The following is an 18740-nucleotide window of genomic DNA, read 5'->3' on the forward strand; positions in this document are numbered from 1 at the left end:
GAGTCCCATATCTCTTGAGATTGATCAACTACCTTGTTATATTATTAATAAAAGTAAGTTTGAAAGTTTTAATTCCACTATTCTTGAACTTGATAAAAATTATGTGTTTGGAAATCATGAAAAGTATGCTGCATGTGATAGTTATATTGTTGAGTTTGTTCATGAAGCTACTGAAAATTATTATGAGAGAGGAAAATATGGTTGTAGAAATTTTCATGGTACTAATACACCTCTCTATATGCTGAAATTTTTGAAGTTGTTCTTGTTTTATCTTCTTATGCTTGTCACTTTGTTCTTCATGAATTTATTTGTGTACAAGATTCCTTTGCATAGGAAGCATGTTAGACTTAAATGTGTTTTGGAATTGCCTCTTGATGCTCTCTTTTGCTTCAAATACTACTTTCTGCGAGTGCATCATTAAAACTCGCTGAGCCCATCTTAATGACTATAAAGAAAGCAACTTCTTGGGAGATAACCCATGTGTTATTTTGCTACAGTACTTTGTTTTATATTTGTGTCTTGGAAGTTGTTTACTACTGTAGCAACCTCTCCTTATCTTAGTTTTGTGTTTTGTTGTGCCAAGTGAAGCCTCTAATCGAAGGTTGATACTAGATTTGGATTTCTGCGCAGAAACAGATTTCTATCTGTCACGAATCTGGGCTGTTTTCCCTGTAGTAACTCAGAAAAATATTCCAATTTACGTGCGTGTTCCTCAGATATGTACGCAACTTTCATTAGTTTTGAGTTTTCTGATTTGAGCAACGGAAGTATTTTATTAAAATTCGTCTTTACTGGCTGTTCTGTTTTGGCAGATTCTCTCTCTGTTTTTTTTTGCATTGTCTCTTGTGGACTTTAAGCGAGGTTTTCTAGACGTGGAGAGCTGTAGCTAATGTTTTATTGAGTTCTTGCAATGTGCCACTACAGGACCAAGGTGGATTCAAATTTTTTGAGTACTAACCCCTCTAATGAAGTTTATGAGAAGTTTGGTGTGAAGGAAGTTTTCAAGGGTCAAGAGAGGAGGATGATATATGATCAAGAAGAGTGAAAAGTCTAAGCTTGGGGATGCCCCGTGGTTCATCCCTGCATATTTCAAGAAGACTCAAGCGTCTAAGCTTGGGGATGCCCAAGGCATCCCCTTCTTCATCAACTTATCGAGTTCCTCCCCTGAAACTATATTTTTATTCGGTCACATCATATGTGTTTTACTTGGAGCGTCTGTGTGCTTTTATTTTTGTTTATGTTTGAATAAATTCGGATCCTAGCAATCCTTGTGTGGGAGAGAGACACGCTCCGCTTTTTCATATGAACACTCGTGTTCTTCGTTTTACTTTTAATGTTCAATGATAAAAGTTGGAAGCTATTGCACTTATTTATATTTGGTTGGAAACAGAAAATGCATCATCATGTCTTGAATAATTTGACACTTGGCAATTGTTTTGAGCTCTCAAGTAGATCATGATTAAGTTTTTTCATGTAGTCTAAGCCTATTAGTGGAGAACTCACTGTAGAGCTTGTTGAAATTGGTTTGCATAATTGATCTCTCTTAAGGTCTAGATATTTTCCGGTAAAAGTGTTTGAGCAACAAGGAAGACGAGTGTAGAGTATTATAATGCTTGCGATATGTTCTTATGTAAGTTTTGCTGTACCGGTTCATACTTGTGTTTGCTTCAAATAACCTTGCTAGCCCAAAGCCTTGTACTGAGAGGAAATGCTTCTCGTGCATCCAAAACCTTGAGCCAAAAACTATGCCATTTGTGTCCACCATACCTACCTACTACATGGTATTTCTCCGCCATTCCAAAGTAAATTGCTTGAGTGCTACCTTTAAACAATTCAAAATTTATTACCTCTGATTTGTGTCAATGTTTTATAGCTCATGAGGAAGTATGTGGTGTTTATCTTTCAATCTTGTTGGGCAACTTTCACCAATGGACTAGTGGCTTCATCCGCTTATCCAATAATTTTGCAAAAAGAGCTGGCAATGGGATTCCCAGTCCCAAATTAATTAACAAAAATAGACACTCCTCCATGGTATGTGATTGTTGGAGGGCACCCGAGGATTCGGTTAGCCATGGCTTGTGTAAGCAAAGGTTGGGAGGAGTGTCATCATGATACGTCTCCGACGTATCGATAATTTCTTATGTTCTATGCCATATTATTGATGATACCTACATGTTTTATGCACACTATATGTCATATTCATGCATTTTCTGGAACTAACCTATTAACAAGATGCCGAAGTGCCGGTTCTCGTTTTCTGCTGTTTTTGGTTTCGAAATCCTAGTAACGAAATATTCTCGGAATTGGACGAAACGAAGACCCGGGGCCCTATTTTTCCACGGAGCTTCCGGAAGACCGAAGAACACACGAAGTGGGGCCACGAGGTGGCCGGGCTATAGGGCGGCGCGGCCCAAGCCCTGGCCGCGCCGACCTATAGCGTGGGCCCCTCGTGACGCCCCTTGACCTGCCCTTCCGCCTACTTAAAGCCTCCGTCGCGAAACCCACGATGCGAAAAACCACGATACGGAAAACCTTATCGAGACGCCGTCGCCGCCGATCCCATCTCGGGGATTACGGAGATCTCCTCCGGCACCTCTGCCGGAGAGGGATTCATCTCCCGGAGGACTCTACACCGCCATGGTCGCCTCCGGAGTGATGAGTGAGTAGTTCACCCCTGGACTATGGGTCCATAGCGGTAGCTAGATGGTTGTCTTCTCCTCATTGTGCTTCATTGTTGGATCTTGTGAGCTGCCTAACATGATCAAGATCATCTATCCGTAATTCTATATGTTGTGTTTGTCGGGATCCGATGGATAGAGAATACCATGTCATGTTAATTATCAAGTTATTATACATGTGTTGTTTATGATCTTGCATGCTCTCCGTTTCTAGTAGAGGCTCGGCCAAGTTTTTACTTTTAACTCCAAGAGGGAGTACTTATGCTCGATAGTGGGTTCATGCTCGCATTGACACCGGGGGAGTGACGAAACCCCTAAGGTTGTGTTGTCGTCGTTGCCACTAGGGATAAAACATTGGCGCTATGTCCGAGGATGTAGTTGTTGATTACATTACGCACCATACTTAATGCAATTGTCAGTTGTTCAGCAACTTAATACTCGGAGGGGGTTCGGATGATAACCTGAAGGTGGACTTTTTAGGCATATATGCAGTTGGATGGCGGTCTATGTACTTTGTCGTAATGCCCAATTAAATCTCACTATACTTATCATGTCATGTATGTGCATTGTTATGCTCTCTCTATTTGTTAATTGCCCGACTGTAATTTGTTCACCCAACATGCTTTTATCTTATGGGAGAGACACCTCTAGTGAACTGTGGACCCCGGTCCATTCTTTAATACTTGAAATACAAATCTGCTGCAATACTTGTTTTTACTATTTTCTCTGCAAACAATCATCTTCCACACAATACGGTTAATCCTTTGTTACGAGCAAGCCGGTGAGATTGACAACCTCACTCGTTTCGTTGGGGCAAAGTACTTTGGTTGTGTTGTGCGGGTTCCACGTTGGCGCCGGAATCTCCGGTGTTGCGCCGCACTACATCCCGCCGCCATCAACCTTCAACGTGCTTCTTGGCTCCTCCTGGTTCGATAAACCTTGGTTTCTTTCTGAGGGAAAACTTGCTGCTGTGCGCATCATACCTTCCTCTTGGGGTTGCCCAACGAACGTGTGAAATACACGCCATCACATCATCATAATGAAACTAAAATAAAAAGGCACTCCTTCATGGTATGAGATTGTTGGCAGGCACCCGAAGATTCGGTTAGCCATGGTTTGTGAAAGAAAGGTTGGAAGGAGTGCCACCCAAAAATAAAAATAATTCATGGGAGCCGCTCTTGAAGGTTTGTCTAGCAAGGGGGTTAGAGCGTCCACTACCATTCGTTGACAACAACAAACACCTATCAGAACTTTACTTTTATGCTCTCTTTATGTTTTCAAAACCAAAGCTCTAGCACAAATATAGCAATCGATGCTTTCCTCTTTGAAGGGCCATTCTTTTACTTTATGTTGAGTCAGTTTACCTACTTCCTTCCATCTTAGAAGCAAACACTTGTGTCAACTGTGCATTGATTCTTACATACTTGCATATTTGCATTCATCATATTACTTTGTGTTGACAATTATCCATGAGATATGCATGATACAAGTTGAAAGCGACCGCTGAAACTTATATCTTCCTTTGTGTTGCTTCGATGCCTTTACTTTGAACTTATTGCTTTATGAGTTAACTCTTATGCAAGACTTTTGATACTAGTCTTGAAGGTATTATCCATGAAAAGTATTGCTATATGTTATCTATTTGTTAGCAACTATAGATCATTTCCTTGAGTCACTTCATTCATTTCATATGCTTTGTAATAGTATGATCAAGGTTATGTAAGTAGCATGTCACTACAGAAATTATTCTTTTTATCGTTTACTCGCTCGGGACGAGCGAGAACTAAGCTAGGGATGCTTGATACGTCTCCAACGTATCCATAATTTCTGTTGTTCCATGCTTGTTTTATGACAATACTTACATGTTTTGCTTGCACTTTATGATGATTTCATGCATTTTCCGGAACTAACCTATTAACAAGATGCCACAGGTGCCGTTCTCGTTTTCTGCTGTTTTTGGTTCCAGAAAGGCTGTTCGGGCAATATTCTCGGAATTCGACGAAACGAAGACCAAACCTCCTATTTTTCCCGGAAGCGTCCAGAACACCGAAGAAGAGTCGGAGAGGGGCCAGAGGGCCACCACACCATAGGGCGGCGCGGCCTGGCTCGGGCCCGCGCCGGCTGTGGTGTGGCGCCCTGAGTGCCCCCTCGCGCCACCTCTTCGCCTATAAAATCCCTTTCGACCTAAAAACACCGTAACTCTTGACGAAACTCCGAGAAAGACTCCGGGCGCCACCGCCATCGCGAAACTCCAATTCGGGGACGAAGTCTGTCCCGGCACCCTGCCGGGACGGGAAGTGCCCCGGAAGCCATCTCCATCAACGCCATCGCCTCCATCATGCTCCGTGAGTAGTTCCCCCATGGACTACGGGTTCTAGCTGTAGCTAGTTGGTATCCTCTCCCCCATGTACTTCAATACAATGATCTCATGAGCTGCCTTACATGATTGAGATTCATCTGATGTAATCGGTGTTGTGTTTGTCGGGATCCGATGGATTGTTACATTATGATTGTCTATCTACAAAGTTTATGAAGTTATTGTTGCTGCAATCTTGTTATGCTTAATGCTTGTCACTAGGGCCCGAGTGGCATGATCTTAGATTTGAGCTTTATATTATTGCTTAGATTGTATCTACAAGTTGTATGCACATGTCATCGTCCGGAACCAATGGCCCCGAAGTGACGTAAATCGGGACAACCGGAGGGGATGGCGGTGATGTGAGGGACACATGTTTTCACAGAGTGTTAATGCTTTGCTCCGGTGCTCTATTAAAAGGAGTACCTTAATATCCGATAGTTTCCCTTGAGGCCCGGCTGCCACCGGCTGGTAGGACAAAAGATGTTGTGCAAGTTTCTCATTGCGAGCACGTACGACTATTATTGGAAAACATGCCTACATGATTAATGATCTTGATATTCCGTCTTAATGCTATTTCAATCCTATCAATTGCTCGACTGTAATTTGTTCACCCAACACTTGTTATTGGAGAGTTACCACTAGTGTAGATAGCTGGGAACCCCGGTCCATCTTTCATCATCATATACTCGTTCTACATGTCAACTGTTTTCTGGTGCCATTGCTCTCATATTACTATTACTGCTGCTGTATTACTTGTTACTACTGCTCCCATATCACTGCTACTTTCACATCACCCCTGTTAGTAGTGCTTTTCCAGGTGCAGCTGAATTGACAACTCAGTTGTTAAGGCTTATAAGTATTCTTTACCTCCCCTTGTGTCGAATCAATAAATTTGGGTTTTACTTCCCTCGAAGACTGTTGCGATCCCCTATACTTGTGGGTCATCAGTCCTCCTCATTAACTTTTGTAAATTCACCACGTGCCTACAAAGTTTCAGCAACAACATAATACAAATCTCGAATGTCAGGGCTTTCTAGACCCCCCCCTCCCCGTGAAATAGCTGCATAAAGACTCATGCCATAAGAAGAAGGTTTGACGGGTAGGATTGAGTCAAGCATACACTACTTGAGTGTGCGAGTCGTTGTTGAAAACTCCGAGGCGGTCACCCCATTCATTGAGTGAGATATCGTAGTTTTGGTTCATGAGTTGGAACTAAATTTGTGTTCTATCATGTAGATCATGTATATCAGTTTTCATAATGATAACTTAGTTAGCTTTTCAAAAGAAGTTTCACGATTCCCAATCATTTTGATAATAAGATTATTTTTCCCATCTGAGCTTGCATTTTTTTAGAGCGAATCTTCAAGTGATTGATGGTTGTCATTATTAGCTCCATTGTTGTAGTTGTTTGGAACTCTTGCAGGGTTAGGATAAGGTTTTTGAAAGTTCGAGCCATAGTTTTGACTCTTCCACGGAGGGTTAAAAGTATTGCGAGATAGAAAGTTTATTTCTCCGACATTAGTATTGACGATGGCTTTACCTTGAGTTTCTTATTTACCATACATATAAGCACATCTACCTTTGTAGTATGTCCTTCCTTATTTTCTTTAGTGACAAAGTTCACCTTTGTTGAGGATGATCTTTCAACATGCCATTGAGAAAGATTATATTGCATGTCATTAAGAAGTTTTGTGGCTATAGATTGATATTGTTTCCCATGAATGTCCTTTCGGCTGTAGTATCAAACATAGATTTAGACATATGGTTTAATGCATGATAAAATAAATGGAGCACCACCCATTCTTCCATCCCTTGGTTGAGACAGTTTCTTACGGCCTCCTTCATTCTTTCCCACGCAAGCACTAGTGGCTCGCAGTTTTCTTGTCTAAAACTGTAATGTTTGTAACGAAGTTGCATAGTTTTAACACGTGGGAAAAACTTAGTCATGGATATATCGCAACAATTTTCCTATGAGTGATAGTCCCCTTAGGAAGCGCTAGCAACCATTTTTTTAGCTTTCCCTACGTGAAAAGGTAAACAAGCGTAATTTTACCGCATCGGGTTCACATCTTTAATGCGCATCATTTCACATATATCAGTAAAAGTATTCAAGTTCATATAGGCACCACCAAACTGGTTTTGTTCAAGTTGAAGAAGTTAGGCTTAATTTCTTAGTTCTCCGCATTAACAACGGGTTGAGTGATAGGTGCATGAAGATAGTCATCATTGGGAGTAGCAAACTCCCCCATCTTCTTTGGTGCCACACCTCTATTTTTTTTGGTTTTCAAATAGGAATATACAAGTAAACTAAGAGCAGAAAGATAAACTAATATTTTTGTGTTTTTAATTAAGAACACAAAAAATACTAAAAAATATAACCAAACAAATCCTAAACTATTAATCACAATCTCCAATGACTTCACGAGGGGTAGCAATTGCTTTCCCGGCAAAGATGCCAGAAAATAGGGTTGATACCTTCAAGCTGGATTATCAGATTGTAGTACTTATCGATTTTTCCCTACATACCTAGGTTTGTCGAATGCTTTGGGAGAAATATTTCGATGTTAGATCACTCCAACAAGATCTCGAGTCGTCATTTTGCCGTTGTTTGCCATACTAAGTGTTCTATTTGTTTGGTTGTGTATCGATGGTTGAAGGTAGGCCAAGGCTAAGGTTTCACCTGCATCAATATTAAAATGGGAAATAAATATAAGACGAATCAAAAATTGGTGAGTATGAAATAAGAAAGACAAACAGTCTATTGGGGCGGTGTGTTCTAATAACGCATCATGCAACAAACCATATAGATCTATTATCATGACATGTATCCCTTTGCATTGCAAGGAACCACAACGTACTATTAAGATGTATGGACAATACCATTAAGATCCATGATATCATAGAGATTCCCTAGATTGTAATCACACTACCAACCAATATGCACTCTCTCACTTGGGTATAAGTGTCGGATCATACAACTACCTCTACTCTCTCCTTAATCGGTTAATACATTGCCAATATTTCTTGATTTGGGTACCTGTCAAGTCTTAGGATTGAGATAAAAAAAATACTAAAGACAAAAGATGAATCTTGATTAACATACTAAACAATATCCCATGGGTAAAAACGAGGTGCACAATATGATGCGAGATTAGGCCTCACCTGTCAGCCTGTGAGGACTACCCACACATGATCAAATCAACAATCATAAAAATTGTATTGTAAATATTGAATTGACGAATAAAAAATAGCCTTCCAATGTCACCAATCGCGATGGAATCAATATTGGAAAGTAGATGAGAGCGGGACGGTGATGGTGATGAGGCGGTGGAGCCGATGGAGGCAACGATAGAGCTTCGGTGGAGATGATATCTGAATGTGGCGGTAGAATGATGTTTTAGTTGTGTTCTCTCTCTCTCTCTCTCGCTCTCTCTCTCTCTCTCTCAAATGCCCTGAGTGGCTTCACAATAAATACTTGGTTTGACGATCTAGTGCTACCGACACACCGTATAGGCGGGGATGACCGTAATAGTGATCGTCAAAGCGACTACTGCTTATTTTTTTAGGCTTGTTTGTCTTGGTGATATTCCCGGCTCGCGATTCTTTATTAATTTCCCTTGATTTGTTCCTAAAAGTATTCATTTCTACACAAAACAAATAACAATGAGACTTGCACATCTTTGCAATGATTAACGATTACTCGCAGATCTAGAGAGGTATTTCCATCATAATGATGAAAGATATCCAATATAAACGGCCATAAAGATGAGTGCTTTTCCCACTCATCACTAGTTCTTAGTCGGGTGAGAATTAACTTAGTTTACAGTCAGATGACATCATTAATTCTTAGTGGCAACCCGCGTTGCAACTCATGATTAGCACGAATCACGAAGCAAATCTAATGGTCTGGAGCATTTTTCTTAGTTGCATCTCAACTTGCAACTAAAAAATCTCATTGGCAACCCCATTTGCAACTAAAAAAACTTAAGTGCAATCCTACTTGCAACTCATATGCACGAATCAAGATGTAATCATACATTGCAAGTCTTTACAAGAGCACTAACTTAGTTCCCATCTAGTTTTATGATGAGAACTAGCAAACCCTTTTTTTTATGGAAGGCTCTCTAGCTTTATGAAGAGATACTTCAAGCAAATTTACACACCAATATGCTAGTTTTGAGATGGTGCTGCTAGTTTTGCGGGCACCCGCCAGCACATTCAAAATTCTAACAGCCCGAGACTCCCTTTTTGTTGGAAGAGAGGGGACATGGAAGTACAACATGTGCTGGCACGAGGGAGGAGGGTAAAAAACACCACTGCCGCACCACTAGAAAAAGAGGGGGGGGGGTGATGTGGGCATTACCCTTCGGGTACCCGACATTGGTCTACCTCCTCTGGCCCAACAAGAGGCCCACGAGAATCACCGTGGCCTAAGATGGACCAATACGTCGGTTGCAACGGTGGAAAGATAGAAGGAGATGGATTCTTTATGGACAAGGCGAGGAGACGTCGAATAAGGAAAGTATAGATTAGATCCTGTTGTAACATAGTCAAATCCGTGCAGGACTCTGGGGACCTAGCCTCCTATATAAAGACCGGGAGAGGGCCTATCAGATCCTACCCACACAATCGCATACACCAGACTCTAGAAATCTTGCCTCCCGGCGAGATCACCACCACGCAGTTTATGGGCTGGCCCATTGTAATCGATTTCATCCGTGATCAAGTTCAGAGAAGCAGGAGTAAGGGTTTTACCTCATCGAGGGTCCCGAACCTAGGTAAATCTCGCTCTTTGCACGTTTGGTATCCGATGTCTCGTGCTAACCAGCAGGATTCCGTCAACCCTAAACCCCTCGTGGTGCGCATTGCCTAGGAGCCCCCTCGTCAAGGGGGGACACCACTCATCGACACCGGCCGGCCCGACCACCTTCCAACTGCTGTGCCACCGGTACCAGCAGTGCTCTCGCACCGCCTTGTCACCCCGCCTTTCCCAAAGCCCCTCCTCCACCGGTTTGCCGCTGCCCCAACCATCCATCTAAGTCCTCGACCTCCTTCTTCTCCAATGTCGGCACCCTATCATGAAACCCTATGTCTAGCGCTGACGATCTCGTACTCCACCTCTAGGTTTCTTCCGAGCCTATCCCAGTGTGTTGTGGTCAACTGGGGCAAAGCCTTCTCTGTCGCGGCAAAACTCGGTGTCGCCGACTCCTTTAAGGTCGAGGTCACTTTTCCCTCTAAGAATTGAATTGTAATAGTAAGAATTATGCTTGAGTGAGTTTTTTTCCTTTTACTTTATATAAAACTTGAGTAATATACAGTTGAACACATAGCTAACTAAACAAAGCAAACAATCAAATGGGATAAAGAATTTTCTTTCATTCTATTCTCGTACGGGATACCGGCCAGTCGGCCACCATACGTGACGGCTTGACGGGGCGAGGAGAAGAATGGGGACAGGAGAAAGGCATGCTTGCGTTGTCCTGTATAGTTTGACCAGTCAAGCTCACTCCACGACAGTACGGAATGTGGAAGGCCGACTGACCTGTGTACCACTATGCAACCGTTAAAAGCAAACAAAACCTCCTCTTCACTACCGTCGCACGGGATCCCCACTCGCAGTCTAGCACGGCCCAACTTCGAACAATCCACTCGCACTACCGCCGGCGGCAATGGCGCCGATGGATCCTTCGTCAGGGAGTACGGTGGCTTAGAGCATCTCCACTCGTCCCCCGAACAGGCCCCCGGCGAGCGTTTTTTCCATCCGGATGGCGTAATTCGGTCCAGTCGCGCCCCCGGTTCCTCGTTTTCGTCCGGATTTGGGCCTAAATCCATCCGGCGATCCCACGCCATCCCCGGCCCCCCGGGGGGGCTCGGGGACTCCGGACGAAACGAAAGCGCGCGAAACGGCGAGGCAACTTCCCGCGCATCTGGTGGCTCCAACTTGTCGGCGAGAGAAACCGATCGTCGTCCTCATCGCATCGTCTTCCGCGCGCTGTGAAAGCCTGCCGCCGGTCTGCATTCGCCGGCCGCGTAGCTTCCACGCGGCGAATTAATGCCGTCGCATCGTCATTCGCGCACGCATCGTCTTCCGCGCGGCATTAATCGCCGGCGCTCGCCGCGCCCGCCGCTCCTATTTAAGGCCAGGCCGCTCGCCGCGACGCCCCTGCTCCACTCTTCCTCCATTTTCCCCTCCACTCACCGGCCACCTCCAACGAAGATGGCGTTCTCCGACGACGACGGCGCAGCCTCCAATGGCTTCCCCGCCGGACGCTCCGTCAGTGGGAGGGGCAACTCCTCCACCAGGCGGGGTACCCCTGCCCGCCCGACACGAGGCCTCCCGGCGGCGGGTGGCGACTCAGCCGTGGCGGCGTACCAATCCCGCCGCCGCCTCAGGGCGACGCCCTCGACGCCGCCATCGAGGAGGCGCGGGCCGACGATGACGGACGAGGAGCGCGCCGACCCGCGCCACCACCCCGAGAACTACACGCGCCGGAACTCATACTTCCTTCGGCGGTGGGAGCGGGAGCTAGCGGCCTACGACGGCCCGCCACCTCCGCCTGCGCGCGCAACAACGCCGCGGGACGACGACGGTGGTGGAGCGCGCCGGATAGAACGGCTGGCGAACGTCCTCGATCACATCGAGGGCGGAAACTTTCCGGTGCTCACGATGCCCCCCGCATCGAGGGCGTCGACGAGCCGCCGCCGGGAAACGTCCGGCAGCCACGGCGCATGGCTGCCAGCTCGTCGTCTTCCGGATCGGCGCCGAGGTCGTCCTTGGCGCCGGTGAAGAGGGAGGAGCCGGCGTCTCCGCCGCCGACCAGAGGGCGCAGCGGCGGCGCCCTCGTCATCCGCGACCAGCCTTCCGCGCCGCGGGCGGCCGGAAGAGGACGAAGAAAGAGGCCGCCGCCGCAAACCAGCTCGCCGAGGAGGAGGCGAAGCGCGCGGAGGACGCAGCGATGGCGGAGGCGATCGCCGGATCGCTTCGAGGACATGGAGGAGGAGAAGCGCGCGGACGACGCCGCACTGGACTGGGCCAGGCGCGACTGGGAGCGCCAGCAGGCGGAGCAGCAGGCGAGGCTGTTGGACCTGGCCGCCGCGCAGCGACTCGCCGCCCGCGCCGGCCACGCCGCCGCTCCAACCGCCGCTCCAACCGCCGCCGCCGTCCCATTCGTCGACCTCGAAGCGTCGGACGACGAATGGTACAAGCCTTCCCCGCCTCGGTGGGGAGACGCCGGCCAGGGCAGCAGCAGCCAGGCCGCGCCGCCGCAGGTCGACGACGACGACGGCTCCGACGACGACGGCGGCGACTACACGGTGTTCTACCGCCATTTGGGCATGTAGAGCGCCGTGTTTTAAAATTAGCATTTGGATTTCCCTAGCCGAATTCGAAATATAGTCGAGTCGGCCTCTATGTATGAACTCCGCCCGTTATGTAGTAAATATCATTAAATTTAGTCTATATTCACCCGTTTTTAGCCGTAGTTTGTCAAGTTTCTGTTTTTTCAATTCGCCTCGTCGATTTCGCCTGGGCACGCGGCTGGGAAACTGCTACTCCCCACGCCAAATCTTCCTCCAATCCGGACGAAAATTTCGCCGGATTTGGGCGTGGGGAGCGCCAACGACAAGGCGGCCGACGCGTACCGGAAGGCCCTGAGCACGGCAGCCTCGGCGGCCGCGTACGCGGTTCTGGCACGGAGCATGGCGCGTGAGCTCCTCCCCGACGAGCTGCGCGCAGCGGCGCGCTGGGGCGCGTCCGTGTTCCGCGCGCGGCTCGGCTGGGGCGGCGCCAGGGAGCGGCGCACGCTCGTCGTCCGGAGCCAGACCGGCGGCGGCTCCGGCAGCGAGGAGAACCTCCTCTTCGACGCTGCGCGCACGTACCTGTCGTCCAGGCTCGACCCGCGCGACATGCGCCGTCTCGGGCTCACGCTGTGCAAGTCCAGGGACGACACCGGCCGGAGAAGCTGGAGGAAGCGCCTGTTCATCGAGCCCGAGGACTCCACCATCGACGTCTTCGACGGCGTCCAGTTCACGTGGACGTCCGTCGAGAAGAGCAACGGCAGCGGAGGAGAGAAGAAGAAAGCGAATGCCGGGGAGTCCGGCACCGGCGGCGACCGCGAGTTCATGCTAATGCTCAGCTTCGACGCGGAGCTCACAGAACTGGCGATGGAGAGGTACGTGCCCTTCGTCATGACGGCGGCCGAGGAGACGGAGCTGCGGGAGCGATCGCTCAAGATCTGCCTGAACGAGGGGCGTTCGTGGTTTGGCCTGAACCACCACCACCCCGCCACGTTCGACACCCTCGCCATGGACCCGACGCTCAAGCAGTCCATCGTTGCCGACCTCGACCTGTTCGCCAACCGGAGGGACCACTACCGGCGGATCGGCAAGGCGTGGAAGCGCGGCTACCTGCTCTACGGCCCGCCTGGCACCGGCAAGTCCAGCCTGGTCGCCGCCATGGCCAACCACCTCCGCTACAACATCTACGACCTCGACCTCAGCCACGTCGAGAGCACGATGCTCCGGTGGCTGCTCCCCAACATGCACGACCGCTCCATCCTCGTCATCGAGGACATCGACTGCTGCTGCGATGCCATGTCAAGGGCTGTCGACGGCAAGGGGAGCAAGACGCCGGCGGGGACTGGCGAAGACAACAGTAGCGACTCATCAGAATCCTTGGCTCTGCCCCCGTTGCCCAAGCGCAATACTGAGGTAATCACAACACAGACATGTTTTCTCAGTTACTTACAACGAACATACATTTCTCAAGGCCAACATTTGCTTGGCCAAATGGCAACCTCAGGTTACCCTGTTCGCGCTGCTCAATTTCATCGACGGGCTGTGGTCGACGAGCTGCGAGGAGCGCATCATCGTCTTCACCACCAACTACAAGGACCGTCTCGACCCGGCGCTGCTGCGGCCGGGGCGCATGGACATGCACATCTACATGGGCTTCTGCTGCTGGGAAGCATTCAAGACACTTGCCCGGAACTACTTCGTCGTCGACGATCACCCCCTGTTCCCGGAGATACAGGAACTGCTTGCGGCGGTGCAGGTGACGCCGGCCGAGGTGTCCGAGATGCTGCTGAGGACCAATGACCCCGACGTCGCGCTCCGAGGCCTCGCAGAGTTCCTCAAAGAGAAGAAGCAGGGACAAATTAAGAAGGCATGAAGAGAACTAATTCAGTCAGAGTTCATATCTAGAACTAACTAGCTTGTCTGGCAATAAGATGGTTGAACTACTTATTTTGTTTTGCAATTGTCTTGCACATTGTCACGCCGCATCAAGATTACTAGTCTTCATGTGTAGCGTCATAGCTTCAGTCTAGCAGATGCTCTTTGGATCATTTGCTGATCGTAGCGTTATGCAGTGACTACTATTTATGTTGGATATTCGAAGAAGCAGTTCATCTAAGTCTTGAATCAGATCTTTTTTTTTTGAAATAACCAATATATTAAGCAAGCAAGCCGCCTCATTAAAAACCTTCCAGTCCCCTTCGGTACTCTGGTAAGGAAAAGAGTGCGTCTGGTACTTGCTGCTTCACAAATTCAGTACAGTTACATCATTTAGCACATCTGTCAAAACAGATGAGGGTGGATCATTATCCCAAATACAAAAACTATAAGACTCAAAACTCAATCTAGCTTGATTATGCGCCGTCTTGTTTGCTTCTCTGGGACAATGCTGAAATGAGATTCTTCCAATTCTTTGTGCAATTTGAAAACAATCTGCCAGAATAGCTGAATAAGGGCTCCATAACTCAATTTCTCCGTTGCATGCTGTAATTAAGTCCAAACTGTCTGATTCTACAACTACAGGGGAACATCCAATATTCTCCGGTAACATCATGCCATTCTTCATAGCCATTGCCTCAGCCGAGGCTGGACTCAGAATATTCGCCAATGGCCAAGTCCCGCCCCCTATGGCCTCACCGCGAGAGTTCCTGATCATGGCTGCCGTTGCACCCGATCCATTAGGAAAGAAGCAGGCGTCTATGTTAAGTTTGTACTGGCGAGCCAGAGGTTTACTCCACACTATAACCTTCGGCGTTGCTCTCTGATCTGCTAAAGAGAAGTTCATTGTTAGAGCTTTTATAGAAAACGTAGAGCTAATAGCAAGTCTATGTTAAGGGGTCAGACTTCTTCAAGAAGGGATTGGAAGATTCAGTTTTGATTCCCGGAGCGGTCAAAGTACCGTGCATGGGACCTCGCATGCAATAAATCAACATATTTCATTGCAAAACAATTCGATTTAGATTTCCAAAACACAATGAAATCAAATGATTTGCACAACACGAATCTAAAAGCAATTACAAATCTAACGGGCAAACCATGCACGGGATGTCCCGTGCACGGTACAATGACATTTCTCTTTTGTTTCCTGTATGTACAATGTCAAAGGGCATTCTTTTTTGAGAGTTTCTTCGTTGTCTCGGAAGTTGCATGGTGTGACTTGCTTGTGTTTTTATTGTAACAGTTTTCGTCTGATTTTTCATTATTAGTATAAAAACAGAACAACTTTATTCTAATTAGTAGATTGTGACAAATCCTTTGCCTCGGTTTCAAAAAGGAAAAAAACATCTTTTGCTCGCTACAATAGAAAAGACACTGGAGGCGAATTTGGTAGTCTGCTTGAACACATATTTTGAATGTATTATCAGATTAAAAGACGGGTGGTAGTCTGCTTGAGATGCTAACCCAAACCGATTGCTATTATTTTACTTTTGAAATGTAGGTTGAAATCCCCTATGCATCAAAATGGTGCACATAATCTTGTTTATTTATTTTATTCAATAAAAGCTATCAAAGAGGATACAATGATCAACAAGAAGCCATCTAAATAACTACAAATGTCGCAATACCTACAAGCTTGATGAAGGGGTGGCCATGTTGCGACCATATGCCCTGATATCACATCTACACATATCGTCTTAAAACCAGATGCTTCACCAAACTTCCAAAGGCCTAGCCGAGAGCACAAATCGGCCCAATAGACGCTCAGCGCACACCGTTCATAGAAGTCGCCGACAACCCATCTTCAAGACAGGGATTAAAGCGTTAACCTTGGCAGGCCTACCGTCGATGCCCCATCACAACAAATAGGGCCACCGCTTTGCACGCTCCATCATCACACACCCATCTTCAAGATCCCGCTACACTACGTTGCCGAGACCTGTAGTCGTCGACGCGGTAGAATAAACTCTGCTCCACCTTCTAGAGAAACACCACCAATAATGTCATCCACTAGTCGAGTAGGTGTTTGCTTCCCTTTCCCCTAATACCGAGAAGTTTTGATTAGAGATTTTATTTACGAGCATATGATATATATATATGGTATATGTGATTATTCTAACCAACGTTGATTGTTTTCATGTCCCATTTTGAGTAAATAATGTTCCTTTTCTATTTTCAGCTCAACGGGGTGACACAGATTAGAACAAGTTATTTGTTTCGATTCGGACCATTCATTACTATGTTTGATGATGTTGATGGAAATTATGTCCTTGTTTGAGAATGGACCACAATAATGATGCCTTTTATATGAACAATGTATCTGATTTTCTTAAATGGAAGGAACTGATTCTCTTCATGATAGGGATCCATGAACTTCACCACCTACTATATGAGACTACTCATAGCGGGAGTAACTTCACTAGTAACTAAGTGTCCAATTCACCAAATTTTCTTACGTGGCAGTGAGTTAATGAGGAGAGAGGAAGATAGAGTAACATAGCTAGTTACTGCAACATCACACTTCCCAATATACAATGAGTCTACAAGCTAATTAATGAAGACATCTATGATACTACTTTAACGTTACTAACCACTATGAAGGTAGTAACATAGAGTAGTAACATGTGCATGTTACTACTTTATGTTACTTCCCACTATGACTAGTCTGAATAAGCTCCTAAAGTTCATGTTGAAGATTCCGATGGAGGGAAGGAGAAATATGACCATAAAGCTAAAGAATGGGGAGAGGTCTAACCGGTTTTCACTCTTGGTGATGAAGTATACCATCCCGCATGACATAAAGAATACAATTACCGATTCAGTATATGCCAGGGAATACTTGGCCTCTATTGAAAAGCATTTAAAAGGTAGTTTACCGGTCTAAAACGGGCTTTAAGAGGTTTGTCTATGAGGACAATAAACAATGAAGCACTATAAGACATTTTTTGTTTATTCATATAATTTTTTTGTTCTTTGTAATGAATCATTTTGTGTTAGTCTCACCATGTAGTTAGAAAAATTATGTCCTCGATCAATGTTTCTTTTGTAATATTGATGTGTGCTATGACACAATTAATGATGTTAGATAAATGAATAATGAGACCTCGTCGAAATTGTGTTCACGTTTACCACATTTCGTGGGAAAAATGGATTGTCTGATTAAATATGGTATATGATATTCACTTTTCCTACAATGATGAATGTGTTAATTTTTCGGTAGGATGGAACCAACGAGAAGTATTACTTGGAGAGTGAATGAAAACACACTAATGTTCTAACGCCCTTTAATTTTTAATTAGTCCTTAAGAATATTATGAGACAAACATGCTAAAGTGGTAAGTTTGCTAGTAAAATATTGATTATGATGTAGCATGTGACTTATGATTGTATTTATGACCAACCTCTTTTATAATCATGTGTCACACTTCACTCAGGTGACAAGTTTATTGAAATCATGCATGTGGCTTATGATTGTAGTTTTGACCAACATTGTTTATAATCATGTGACACACTTTCATAAGTTCTTTTCATCTTCTTCCCAATGGTGTTGTGGTTTAGAACTAAAATGCATCTTATCCAAATTTTGGAAGTGTGTTCTCCAAAATAACATGATCATTGGAAACTCGGAGTTTATACACATAAATCTTAAGGAGAACTCAATTAGAACTTTGTTCATATGTATCAGGTAAATTGATAGTTATGCAATCCCTAACGCAACATTTGTGTTATGTCTCAACAATTTTTGTACGATAAGTAATGTATGTGAACATTCATCTTGTTGGCATTTGGCCATATAGGATGAATATTATGACCTTTAATGATGTATGAAACTTAAAAGAATATTCTGAATGTGTTAATTAATGGTAGGCCATAAGTGGCTCTACAAAATCAAATGTAACTCTGAGAAATATTTAAATAATGTTACAATAGTACAACAAGACATTGGGGAGTAAGCCTCACTGCTTTATATAGATTGAATCTCGTTGGCTATCTAAGAGATTTCAATCCTCTAATTATGATATGAAGGATCTTGATAATACCTCGTACTTTGATTATATTGAGCTTCGTTAAGATATATGACCAATCCAAAAGGAGTATGCATTCTATTATGATGACATACCACTACAGAATGGGTCTGACATTGAGAGATCCGCTACCGAATGTCAATCCTCGTGACGGTTTCGCATTGTACAATTTTACTAAATATAATCTAAAATTTTATTTTTTCGAAAATGGGCATTTTATTACTTGCGCAATAGACACGACATCTGCATAACTAAGATGCACACAGCCGCTCACAAATTCATTACAAAACTACAAGGTGTTCAAAGAAAAAAATGAGTTCAAAAACAGGAACAAAGTCTAGCTAGGAGGATCCAGCCGAAGGTCACGCTGCCACCCATGTTGGGAGAAAATATCCCTCGCCGTATCCTCCAACCGTAAAGACACCTCCGTAAATAGATTCCGGTGCT

The 18740-nt window shown here is 45.4% G+C and overlaps 1 protein-coding gene across 1 annotated transcript; it reads left to right on the forward strand.

Annotated features, from left to right (window-relative positions):
• The first annotated feature begins 11254 nt into the window (after positions 1-11254).
• LOC124672611 (AAA-ATPase At3g50940-like) lies at positions 11255-14206 on the forward strand. Its single transcript, XM_047208815.1, has 3 exons — positions 11255-11340; positions 12651-13746; positions 13838-14206. Exons 1-3 carry the CDS (start codon positions 11255-11257, stop codon positions 14204-14206), a joined length of 1551 nt encoding a protein of 516 aa, XP_047064771.1.
• The last annotated feature ends 4534 nt before the right edge of the window (positions 14207-18740 follow it).

This window comes from Lolium rigidum, chromosome 7 (assembly GCF_022539505.1).
Source record: "Lolium rigidum isolate FL_2022 chromosome 7, APGP_CSIRO_Lrig_0.1, whole genome shotgun sequence".
NCBI classification, from domain to species: Eukaryota; Viridiplantae; Streptophyta; class Magnoliopsida; order Poales; family Poaceae; genus Lolium; species Lolium rigidum.